Here is a 12069-nt window from a genome sequence, read left to right as displayed (position 1 = left end):
TGTGACTCATCTTAGCTAATTACAGCTGCAATGACCCTATTTCCAAATAAGGTCACATTCTGAGGTCCCGGGGGACGTGCATTTTGGGGGACACTATTGCACCCAGCACACCCCCAAGAGTGAAGAGAGTGAAAGGAGCAAGAATGTTAGAGGGATCTGACCACACTGCACAGAGAGGGGACCAGGTTGCTGCCGTCCCGCAGCCTGGCATCACAGAGGGAAAGCCACGCTGATGGGCAGAGGCACCCCGTGGGAGGTCGGCGGTGGCATGCCCCAGAGAGCGAGGCCACAGCAGGGACGGAGCTGGGGTGGCGTGTGCGCTAGTCAGAGCCCACGGGAACACAACGCACAGGGACATTTGAGAGCACACAAGGAAGAGATCACTGGAAAAGCGTGGGAGGGGGCAGGCGACCGGCACAGCACGGCGGGCACCAGGAATCAGCCACACGGGGAAGCCACCACCACCACCAGCCTGCGCGCAAGGAATTTCAGTGCATGCCTAGCCCCTGCCTCTGTCCCTTCACCCCATGCCAGGGACTTATTTCCCCTGATTAGGTATTGTCACCATCCCATTTTGCAGGAAAGAAGGCTGAAGCCCAGAGAGGTCAGGTGACTTGCCCAAGGTGACACAGCAGAGCTGGGGTCTGGGATTTGAACCGGTGTTTGGCTGACCCTAAAGTCCTTGCTTTAATATATGCTTCAACAAATAAAAGCCTCTCCCTTATGAAAACCTCCAAACATACGCAAAGTAACAGCATAGGATCATGAGTCACCTGGCAACAGTGGCAATAATCGGCCATTCTGCGCCCTCTGCCCGCCCACACGGCTTGTTGTCGTTACGTTGCTTTTCTTTAAAAAGTAGACACATCGAAATACACAAATCCTACAGTGAGCAAATGCGTTCTGCCTGAGTTAGCGCAATTTCACGTGCTTTTATATTTCCTTCTCTTTGTGTCTTTATTTTCTTACTTTACCAACGATGAGCAGATACCGCTTTTTTAATAAGGGAAAGGACAATACGGTTATGATAAAAATGTCCGATGCTCCTTCCCTGTCCCCTCAGTCCACGTGCAAGGCCTCAGGGCCACCCGGATTCACTCTGTGCGTTTCCACGCCCCTCCTGCGTGACCGGCTCTCCCGGGACCCTGCCCCCTGCGCCGGCATCCTCACGGCTAGGAGGGAGCCCCGGGCAAGCTGCCCTAAATCCCTCCCTGCTGCCCCTTGGGGAACCCCAACCACTGCCCGGCTCCACAAAAGAACCTCTGTCTTCAAAGCGAGGGGGCCTCTTTGGGACGCCCCTTCTCTGCGTGGCTGGGGGAGGCTGGCCTCTGGGGAGGGTGGCCTCAGGGAGCGGTTGCCCGGGCGACCAGCAGGCAGCTCCTCCCAGGGCCTGCTGTGGGCGGCCACTGTCGCCTGGCAACCAGGTGGCAGCGTCCCTTGAGCCCGGACCACACAGTTGCGCCCAGCCCTGCCCAGCTCCTCCCGGGCCTGCGAGACTCCTGGGGCCCTGTCCTTATTCCTCAAGCCCAGGATGGCTGGCACCTCGGCCACAATGAACATCGTCCTCTCCAGGTGAGTGGCCCTGGGCCGGCCCTGCTGGGAGGGAGGTGGAGACAGGGTCCGGGGGCTGATGCACCAAGAAGGGTGAGGGCAGCGGGACTGGCGGGGGCAGTAAGGTGGGCTCCCCCACCCCGTCCCCACCTCAAGGACCCCCCTGGAGAAACAGAGACTGCGGCTGCTGTGTGACCTTTAGCAACATGCTTCACCTCTCTGGGCCTCAGGGTGCTGAATTCTAAAGCAGCGATAACAGCAGCCCCTTACCCACAGGGTAGCGGGGTCTACGCAGCATGCGCTGCGGGCCAGGAAGCAGCGCGTGCGCTAGGATGTGTCAGCAGGCCACGGGCCACTCCTCAGAGTTTCCGGCTTCAGCGGTGCGATTCGAGGGCTGCACGGGGGACTTCAGTCAGAGGGAGAGAGGCAGGGACAGCCACGGCCTGGGGACGGTGGAGAGGACAGAGTGTAGGGAGGCCCAGGAGGGAGGGTGCCGAGGCCGGGGAGACCGCGGTGCGCAGGTGCCGGGCCAGGAGCAGAGGAGTCAGCGAGCGCCCGCCACGACGTCGAGGGCGGGAGAAGCCCAGTGTGACGCGAGGGGACCAGCGACGGCAAGAACCACAGACCAAAGCTGCAGGTTGGGGCAGGGGGAAGGAGACTCCCCGGGGCAGCGAAACTGTCCCGTGTGACGCTTAACGTGGACACCTGGCGTTGCGCACCGAACGTGCGAGGCCATCGTGTAAACCGTGGGCTTCAGCGAACACGCCGTGGACGCTGCTCCTCAGTGGTCCAAACGGACCACGACAACACATGGCCACGGCGGGGCCCCCGCGTGGCAGGGGTTTGTGCGAACTCTGTGCCTTCCACCCAGCTTTTAAGAGCCAAGTCCACATTCGCGTTCCTGCCGCCTGTGACAGCCCAGGCAAGGCCCCTCCTCTGCCTCGATGGCCTGATGCTGTCACCTCGGGTGCCATTCCCAGGACCCGGCGCCTGACCTGACGTGGGCCACTCAGGAGGAGGCCGGTGGGCGGTGGCTCCCGGAGGCTCCTGTGCTCATGACAGATGGCCCTCTGCTCGAGGCGTGACGGGCCCCCGCCCCCCCCAGGGACAGCCAGGCGAGGATGATGGAGGACACGGTGGCCAACGCCGAGAAGCACTTGGGGCAGTTCTGCTCGCTGCTGGCCGCCTACACGCGCAAGACGGCCCGGCTGCGGGACAAGGCGGACCAGCTGGTCGGGCAGCTCATCGGCTTCGCCAGCGCCGAGCCCCCCGAGCTGCGGGCCGCCGTGAGGAGCTTCGCCGAGGCCCTGGCGCAAGTGCAGGACTACCGGCAGGCCGAGGTGAGCGGGCCGCCGCCGGCGGGTGTGAGCGTAGAGTTTTAGATCTGTACTGACCCCGGGGGTCGTGGGCCGTGACTCGGGAGGAGGCTCCTCCACCCAGCTGGCAAGCTGGTGGCCAAGGGCCCCGTCCTCAAGGCGCCGGGCGCGGTTGTGGGAGGAGGGACGGCTCCTCTCACGCTCCCGACGCCGCCTGCGCATCCCGCCTTCCCGGCCCCCGGCTCCTGCCCTTGGGGGGCTCCGAGGACTCTGAGGTGGGCTTCACTCTGCCACCCCCCAGGCCAGAGCCTCGAGTCAGGAGCTTCCACGCCGAGGGCACAAGAAGCCCTCTGCTTGCCTGTAAGGGGTGAACTCTAGGGCTCAGTTTCCCACTTGTAAGATGGGGCTAGCAGCTGTCCCTCCCCCACGAGGCCGTGGGGAGGATTAACCCAAAACTCCGGTTTAAACCACTGGTCCTCCCGGCTGGCGGGGCCCGCCGCATCCGCCTCACCTGGGAACTCGTTAGACGGGCAGATTTGGGGGCCACGCCCTGGACCTCCGGAATCAAACTGGGGCGGCGCCGTCAGGGCTTCAAGCTGTGTCTGCTCTCACGTGACACCCACTGGTGCCAGGCTCGGGGCAGTCACTGCGACCGACCGTCACCGACTGTTTGCTGAAGTAGCTAAGGCACCGGCTCAGGGTGAGGCCCCTCCCCTCCTCCCCTTGACCCTGGGATCTCAAGCCCCAGGACAGCGCGGCAGCTCAGCGAACCAGCAGCGACCAGCGAGGGGTGGCCTTGACTGCGCCCCGCGCTCCCGCCGCCTCCCTGGCTCCGGTCCAGCACCCCCGCCCGCCCCCCAGCTCCAAAGCCCACGCCATTCCGTGCATCCATCCGGGGCCAGCGAGCCCCCGAGGCAGTCTGGGGAACAGGAGACTAGTGCGGGGCCCTGGAGTGGGAAACTCTGGATGTAAGTCCTGTCTCTGCCCTGCTGCGAGCTCAACAGAAGTCCTGTCCCCAAATCGAGGCTCAGTTTTCTCATCTGCAAAGTGGGGCTGTCACTGCCTGCCTGCACGGTGGCCAGGAGACAGGGCAGAGGGCTGCTGCTGCTCCCTCTCCTGCCCTCCCTGGTGATGACCCTGAGTCCTGCGCCAGGCACTGTCTTCCCAAGGGTCGCACGTGTCCCATCGGATGGTCATGAAGCCCTGGTGGGTACAGCCATGACCCCATTTCACAGGCGAGGAAACGAGGCGTGCTGGGAGTGAACGTATCGCCTGAGCCCGGGCCGGTGCTTCCAGCCCTGGGGGGGCGGGGGCACCTCAGGTTCCCACGGCCCTGGGCGTGCAGCTCGGGTGCAGACGGCATCTTGCGCGGCAGCTGGAGGCGGGTAGCATCCTGCTCCCCTCGCTCTGATTCTCGGGTGTCCCTCATGCTCCCCCAGGTCGAGAGGCTGGAGACCAAGGTCGTCAACCCCCTCAAGCTCTATGGGGCGCAGATTAAGCAGACGCGGGTGAGTTGGGGCCCCCGGGCGGGTGGCGTCTGGGTCCTGCCTGGCGGGGACCCTGGGAAGCAGCCCTCCTCTTTTCCTCAGGCTGAGATCAAGAAACTCAAACACGCCCAAAAGAATGAGATCAAACAACTGCAGAAGCTGGAGAAACTGAGGCAGAAGTCGCCCTCAGACCGGCAGATGATCGTATCCTTCCCTAGGAGTTGGGCCTGGGGCTGCTGGGCCAGGGCGACCACTCGTCCCAGATGCTCTGTGGGGTCTTCTCTGGGCAGGGGCCGCGACGGGGTGGACCGCCCCACAGGCTGTGTGGGCTTAACCTGCTTCCTTAACGGCACCTTTCCCAGTCCCAGGTGAGTGCCACCGCCTGTCGGGGGCAGGCAGAATCGAGGCAGGTAAGGCATGACGTCACAAATGGGCCCGGTGAGCTGTACCTGGGCAGAAGCGGGTGTGTGCGGGGGCCCGCTCAGGGTAGGAGAGTCAAAGGTCCGGGGGAGGCAGCTGCTGGGGGTCAGGGGACCTGGGCGCTGTCCCGTCATCGACACTGTCCAGCACTCACTCGCCCACAGCCCCAGTTTCCTCAGCGGGGTCACCCGTTTCATGCTCACGTCAGGAGGGCACGTCTGGCATCAGCCCCATTGCTTGGATGAGGAAACCGAGGCTCACAGAGACCCAGGGGGCTGGGAGGCGGCTCAGGGCTGGTGGAGGGGCCAGTCCCCTCTGCCGTGTTTGCAACTGCGTGACCTCGCCCAAAGAGAGCCCCGAATGGCCTAAGTCAGCAGTTTCGTCACTGGGGATTCCTGGTTGTCACGACTGGAGAGTGTTGGGTTCCTACCTCTGCAGTAGCAAATGACCACAGACCCAGCGCCTTGAAGACACGAGCATGCGCTCCTGTGTCCTCCGGGGGGCCTGCATCAGGTGTGGGCGGGGCTGCGTTTCCTCGGAAGCTCCAGGGAGGAATCTGTCCCCTGCCCGCGTCCCTTGGCTCCTGGTCCCTTCCTTCACCTTCCAGCCAGCAGCCCGTACCTTGCTCTGACTTTCCCCTCCTGCCGGCCTCCCTCTTCCCCTTCCAAGGACCCTGTGACAACACCGGGGTTACCTGATAATCCGGGACAATCTCCTCGAGGACAGCTGAGTAGCACCCGCAGTCCCCCTGTGCCTTGTCCGGTGACGGATTGACAGGTTCCAGGGATTGGGATGTAGACGTCTCTGGGGAGCCATCGTCCCGCCTGCCACACGGCAGCTGGTGGGCAGGAGGTGCTGCCAACACCCTGCCAGGCACAGGCCAGTAGTGCCCAGGGCGAGGGGTCCAGGTCCAAGTCAGCGTGGGGTGACAGCCTTCTGTGAGCACCTTCTGTGAGCACGAATTCAGCCCATCCTTGTCAGCGGTTGGTTTGCATGACAACCGCTCTCCCTGCTCTGCTGGGGGCTTCCTGGGCGCCAGCCCCGGCTCCCTCCTCCCACCCAGGGCAGGCGTCTAAAGCGCTATTGTAAAGAGGAAACTGAGGCCGAGAAAGGTGACTTGCTCAAGGTCACGCAGGCAGTTAAGTGGCAAACCCAGAACTCAGCTCCCAGTTGTCTGACTCTGAGATCCAGGTTCTCGGTGGTCTGGGCGCGGCGTAAGGTGGGCTCTACAGATGCTGGTCAGAGGGACGAATGATTTACCTGCACGTGTCCCACGTGCAAGCAGCAAACATCAGTGAACGGGGAGCACCTGTTACAACAGCTCAGCAGCTGCCGCTGCTAAAGTCTCACAGGCACCCTGCAAAGCAGGTGTTATCCATACCCCTGTTTATAGGCAAGGAGACGGAGGCTCAGAGAGGTGAAGTGACTTGCTCGAGGTTGCACAGCTGTGACAGGCTGTCCACCTCCAGCGACTGCCCCTTCAGCCGTGGTCCTATTCGGCCATCTTTTTGATGACCACATTGGCAAGAGACGATGTCCCATGAGGCAGTAGAGCTGGCCTAAGAGAAGGGTGCGGAGACAGGATGGTGTCTAAGGGCCCGAGCCACCCCGTGACACTCCACTTCTGTGTCCCTGGGGCCAGGCAGAGACCAGCGTGCAGAGGGCCTCGGCGGACGCCAGCCGCACCACCCGCCAGCTGGAGGACACGGTGGGCGCCTTCCAGAGGCAGAAGCTGAAGGACCTGCAGGTGAGGGCGTCGGCCCCGTGTTGGGGGCGCTCTGGGCTGCCTCGCGCGTGCATGCTTTCCGTGTGCACGTGTGTGCGCGTGTACCAGTGTGTGTATGTGCCTGGACGCACGTGTGAGCGTTCTCCAGTGTGTGAGCACACGTGTGTGAACTTGTGCCCACACAGGCTCCTGGGACAGTTAATCCTGGCTGCAGGGGGCAGGAGGCCGGCTGCTCGGGGCAGCTGTCCCGGCACAGCTGGCCGGCCCGGAAGCCAGGAACCGTTCGGCCGCCCTGGGCGCAGCTCCCAGCCGGGAGTTTGCCCACGGCACACACGCCGCCCTCCTCCCTTCCTTCCCGCACAGCCACCCAGGCTGCGCTAACTTCCGCCTTCCGCCCCGAAGCCCCGGATGCCCTGCTGGGAACAAGCCTCGCCGCGGCACAGCGGGGTGGGCGCCGTCCTCCTTCCACCCAGACCCCAGACGCCCCCCAACCCCGTGCAACAGAATCCTGCGCTCAGAGCCCCAGCTCTTGCAAGAGGGTCTCAGGGAGTTGGGGTCTTTTGGGACAAGCTGATCACAGAGATCCCTCCCCCCACTCTCCACCGCTCTCTATTTTCCAAATAGCAGCTCAAGGAGTCTCCCCAAAGGCAGGTCCAATCTGTCACTCCCCTTGTTCTGGGGATGAAGGCCAAGATCCTTCCCGAGGCTCCTGAAGCCGGGCTCAGCCCTCCAGCCTCTCTTGCAGGTGATTCTCCAAGCTGCAGTGCACCATGCCCCTTCCTACCTCAGGGCCTTTGCACAGCCTGTGCCTCGCTCTGCATCAAACACTTACTCGTCCCTCAGACTCAGGTTTTTCCTTGAGGAAAACCACCTGGACCCCAGACTGGCCAGGCCCTTGTTACTGCGCTCTGCTCCCTCGGGGGCTGCCACTGGGGGACCGGTTACTTGTATATTTAACTCACTGGTTGATTTACAAGTGTTGAATACATACCTACTATGTGCCAGGCTCTGTGCCCAATGCCAGGGACACCACGCCCAGCAAAGCAAGGCCCCTGAGCCCATGGCGTCGACACCCTGGGGGGGAGACGGACGGATCACACGATGACTGTTTAACGCCTGCCTCCCGCACTGCATGCTGGCACCACAGGGCAAACCCCCTGCCTGTTGTGTCCCCTGCTAGGTCCTGGCCACCAGGTCCAGGGCTTGGCACTTAGCGGGTACTCAGCGAATACTTGTGGAATGAATGCATGAATGAACACGTAAGTGAGGCTTAGCAGGGCCCACCAGCTGCCCTGTCCTCCCCGCTAGAAGACCCGCTCCCCTGAAGCCCGTGGGCGACGGCGGCTGAAGGTCTCGTAGCCCTCAACCTGCAGACACCTGTGCGCAGAGCGAGTGAGGTCAAGGCTGCATGGATGAGCCCAGGCGACAGAGCCACGGGGCACCCAGCCCCGCACACGTCCAGTGCAGCCCCGTGCGGGGCAGGCAGGCTGCTGGGATCGCGGGCACGACGCTCTGGCCTTGGACCCTGCAGTTCCGCTCCTGGAACCGCCCCCCGCCCGCACACACAGCTGTGCCCCGCCAGGAATGAGGTGACATTTGCACAAAGATCTTCGTGGCTACGTTGTTTGCTACAGCAAAGGCTGCAAATAATCCACGTGTCCCAGGGCCAGGGACTGTTGAATCCATTGTGGTCGGTCCACACGGAGAAACGCCGTGCAGATGAAAACCGCACGGAAACGAACGAAGGTGCTTCCTGCGCAAAGGTCTCCGGGACTGACGGTTAACTGGAAAAAGCCAGGCTCGGAACACAGACAGGGAGAAAAGAAGAAAACGTATTTAAGGAAGCAATGGAGGAATACACAAGAACCTTCTGGAAGTTATCATCTCAAGGAGGTGGAGGGGACGGGAAGAAGGGGAACAGGATGCTGAGCAGGTCTCCCCAGCCAGCACTTTGGCACAGTTCTGATTTCCGAACCATGGCAATGCGTTATCTGTTCAAACAAAAATAAATTAAAGGTAACATCGGAATGCCCCACCTAGGACCTGCCCCACGCGGAGGGCTCACCCCGCCCCCCTCATTAGTCTACGCGCACGGCCCCCGGCGCTCCCCTCTCCTGTTGCTTACGTGGCTTGCGCTTCTCTCCCACAGAAAATTTTTTCTGATTTTGTGACCATCGAGATGGTGTTCCACGCCAAAGCGGTGGAGGTGTATTCCAGCGCCTTCCAGACCCTGGAGAACTATCGCCTGGAGCGAGACCTGCAGGTAGGCCGCAGACACCCCGTTTTCTGTTTGGGGGAGTGGGAGAGAACCCGTCTGGGCTCTGTCCTGATAGGTGCAGATTTTGTCGGGCACATTTTGCAACTTTTCCAACTCTGAAGACTCGCTCTGATGAACTGCTTTGAACACCTGCCCTGGGCGCCAAACCAGGAGGTGGAGGGTTTTTCTGAAAGCCACCTGGGATATCAACACGTTCATCCTTGGGGTGTTTGAAACAGAGGGGTGAACATCAGCAAGTACCTCCTGGCTGACGCAGAAGGAAGTGCTCAGTATCCCCATCTGACCCGATCAAAATCCAGAACGAGCTGTTCCGCCCTTCCCCACACCTGGTGTTGTCAAAACGACAATCACTTATCACGATGACCTTTCGTGGTTTGAGGGTTGATGGGGCTCGGCTGGGCAGGTCTCAGGCGCGGTCCCTCGTGCAGACGCCGTCAGTGGGAGCGGGGCTCGGTCGCTGCGACGGCTTCCTCGCTCATACCCGGCAGATGATGATGTTGTCTGGGCACAGAACAGGCCCCACGACTCGCAGGGCCCAGCACAGAAGGAAAATGGGGGCCTTTTGCTCAACAAGGATGAAGATTTCAGGATGGCGGCGGCAGAGCGTTAAGCCCAGCACAGGGTCCTTCTGGAGCCTGGGCGGCTGCGTGAGCCGCCCTCCCGCAGAGCCTGCCCTCTCTGGGGCCTTGGGGAGGCCTGAGGCCGGAACCCCTGCCCGTGGCCTCTCCACGTGGCGCGGGTGTCCTCACAGCAGGGCAGCCGGTTTCAAGAGCGCCATCCTGAGACGCAATAGTTACTGCCTTTTGTGACCTAACCTCACAAGTAACTCCGCCACGACTTTGCCATATTCTATTTGAAGCGCACCTCCAAGGCCAGCCCGTATTCAAGGGGAGAGGAATTAACTCCAGCTCCCAATGGAAGAAGCGTCAGAGAATTTGAAGCTAAGCTTTAAAACCACCACACGAGGTTGAACGAGGATCAGATGGGCTTTCTTGCATTCATCACCTCTACGAAATTCTCGATAGGGGTGATTTTCCTGTTTGACTATGGACATGTTGCCTAGCCTCTCTGGGCCTTAGTTTCCCCATCTGTAAAATGGGATGATAATGCCAACTTATGGGGCTGCTGCAGAGGACGTGGCACAGCAAACAGGAAGCCTCCAGACAGGACCCCGGGGTTCCGCTGGTGTCCCAATGATGGTCCTTCTTTCCCACCCCTGTCCCGCCCCCGTTGTGTTTTCCCATTGGTTCCTACCCACCCTGGTGTCTGCTCGGCAGGATTTTACAGCCAAGATGCAGGGAGTTTACGGGCATCACACTGCTCGGCCGCTCGCTGATAGCAACCCCTCTCCGCCTGTGCCGCGGCCTCCTGCCAGCCGGGTGAGCGCTTGGGTTGGGGGGTTAAACCTGTGACAAAGTGAAGGGACCGGGGAGGCTGGGTGGCAGTGACGCAGAGATCGGAGGACGTTGAGAAAGAACTTGGATTTGAAACGAGAGGCTGGGGAGGGGCAGAGGCGGGGAGCGTGGGGGGCTGTCCTGGAGTCTGACCAGGACTTTGCCTTGAAGTGGAACCAGCAAAGCCCCGCCAGCCACACCGGCCTCCCCCGTGGCCTCCATGGGTCCCGAGTGCCCCCTAGAGGCATTGCGAGGCGTTCCCACTTAAGAATGAGCGTTCCGGACAGGTGCACGCCTGTATCCAAGCCATGGGCCCCCAGGTCAGAGTTCAGGGTTTCTCAAGGTCAGGGCAGTGGTGAGCCGCAGGCACTATGTGTTGCCCACGGCCCCAGCACGGCCCGCCGTCAGACACGCTTCTATGTCTGCAGGGACCTTCACGTGTCCGGCCCAGCAGGGCGGATAAACTGACGGCCTCATGCCAACCGTGGCAGAGTTAGTCCCACTGAGTGGGGGCGAGGGGCAGCGGGCCCACCGTGCGTGTGAGAGGACGGCTGTCACGTGGGGAGGCAGTGCAGCCCGGGCAGGCTGTCCCCACCTCAGCTCCCGCCTCTCTGGGCCTTAGGGTCCCCAGCGGCAGAGCGGCCGCTGACAGTCACCGCCTCGCAGGGCTGGACAGCATTAGGTGACAGATCTAAGTGACGCATTTAAAGCCCTGCTGTCATTATTACTGATGTCGTTGCTGCGGTTTTAATCATTATCACCATTATTCAGAGTGCTGAGAGCGCCACACGGAGGCAGAGAACGGAAGAGGAGGTGAGTGAGGACGGCTCCGCGGAGGAGGCCCCCGTGGAGGACCTCAGGGGACAGGGGCTGCAGACGTAGGAGGAGGACTCCCCACGACAGTCGGAAGAACTGGGGCTGGCCCTGGGTCCTGGCAGGCACCTCCTGAGCCTCAGTTTCCCCATCTGTACAACAGGCCGACATCACCCCCTTGCAGGCTGCCCCGGCACGGTGCCCGGAGCGTAGCTGGTGACCAATAAATGCCTGTGACTCTCAGTTCGACTCCTGTCTTGTTTCCTGCTATCTGATCTGGGGACGCCAGTTGTGATTAACCCTGGGCTGATGCAGAAAGCACACGGGTCCGTTCTCTGGGGCTGCGCCGACAAAGTCCCACAGACGGGGCAGCATCAAAGCTGGGATTTATTGTCTCACGTTCTGGAGGCCGCAAGTCTGAGAGCAAGGTGTCGGCAGGTTTGGCTCCTCCTGAGGGCTCTGGGGTCGGTTCTGTTCCTGGGCTCTCTCCTGGCTTCTGGTGGTCGCTGTGTCCTTGGACACGTCACCCAGTCTCTGCCTCCATCTCCGGGCGGCCTCCTCCCTGTGTGCGTGCGAGGCCGTGTCCCAGTCGCCCCTTTTGATAAGGTGCCTGTCATTAGAGGCCTCCCACGCCCCAGTGTGGCCTTGTCTTGACTGAAGGTAAAGGCATACAGTGAGTGGGCGGGGGGGTGGACCAGACCTGGGCCTCTGCTGCCCTCCAGGGCGCCCCTTCCTCCCTCGGGTTTGCCTCTGAATCCACCCTCTGCCTGCTGCTGGAGAGCAGAAGTCTGGGTGCGACGCCCCAGGCTGAGAGCGCGGACCCGTCAGGCCCTCCCTCCACGCTTGGCTAAGAGGGGGCAGCGGGAGAGCTGGGGACATCGAGATCAGCCCGCTGCCACTCAGGCAGCTGGGCAGGGGGCCCCCAAGTCCCAGCATCCTCCCTCCCAGGTGCCTCCTGCTCCCCCGGCTCGCTGGCCCCTCTCTTTAGGCCAGGGTGTTGGAACGTGGCCACCGGCTTCCTATAATCGGAAAGAGGGAAAGCCCACACGTTTCACAAAAGACGTCTGCGGAACCGAGCTGGAAA

The 12069-nt window shown here is 61.8% G+C and overlaps 1 protein-coding gene across 1 annotated transcript; it reads left to right on the top strand.

Moving 5' to 3' along the window:
- The first annotated feature begins 1395 nt into the window (after positions 1–1395).
- Positions 1396–11054, top strand: FAM92B (family with sequence similarity 92, member B). The gene is made up of 9 exons (XM_012648182.1): positions 1396–1572; positions 2657–2891; positions 4307–4375; positions 4457–4558; positions 4717–4722; positions 6417–6521; positions 8650–8763; positions 10056–10157; positions 10944–11054. The coding sequence occupies exons 1-9, from the start codon at positions 1532–1534 to the stop codon at positions 11052–11054; spliced, it is 885 nt and encodes a 294-aa protein (XP_012503636.1). The 5' UTR covers positions 1396–1531.
- Positions 11055–12069: the final 1015 nt, after the last annotated feature.

The sequence above is a fragment of the Propithecus coquereli genome, unplaced genomic scaffold (assembly GCF_000956105.1).
Source record: "Propithecus coquereli isolate 6110/MARCELLA unplaced genomic scaffold, Pcoq_1.0 Scaffold280, whole genome shotgun sequence".
Classification (NCBI taxonomy): domain Eukaryota; kingdom Metazoa; phylum Chordata; class Mammalia; order Primates; family Indriidae; genus Propithecus; species Propithecus coquereli.
The sequence above is the reverse complement of the archived record's forward strand: the minus strand, read 5'-3'. Positions and strand labels throughout refer to the sequence as shown.

What these genes read in the sequence shown, in the direction of transcription:
- FAM92B (XM_012648182.1), top strand. Translation starts at nt 1,532, where the DNA reads ATGGCTGGCACCTCGGCCACAATGAACATCGTCCTCTCCAG. An exon ending in AGGACTACCGGCAGGCCGAG is followed by an intron (nt 2,892 to 4,306) that starts GTGAGCGGGCCG and finishes ATGCTCCCCCAG; the next exon opens with GTCGAGAGGCTGGAGACCAA. An exon ending in GCCTGGAGCGAGACCTGCAG is followed by an intron (nt 8,764 to 10,055) that starts GTAGGCCGCAGA and finishes TCTGCTCGGCAG; the next exon opens with GATTTTACAGCCAAGATGCA.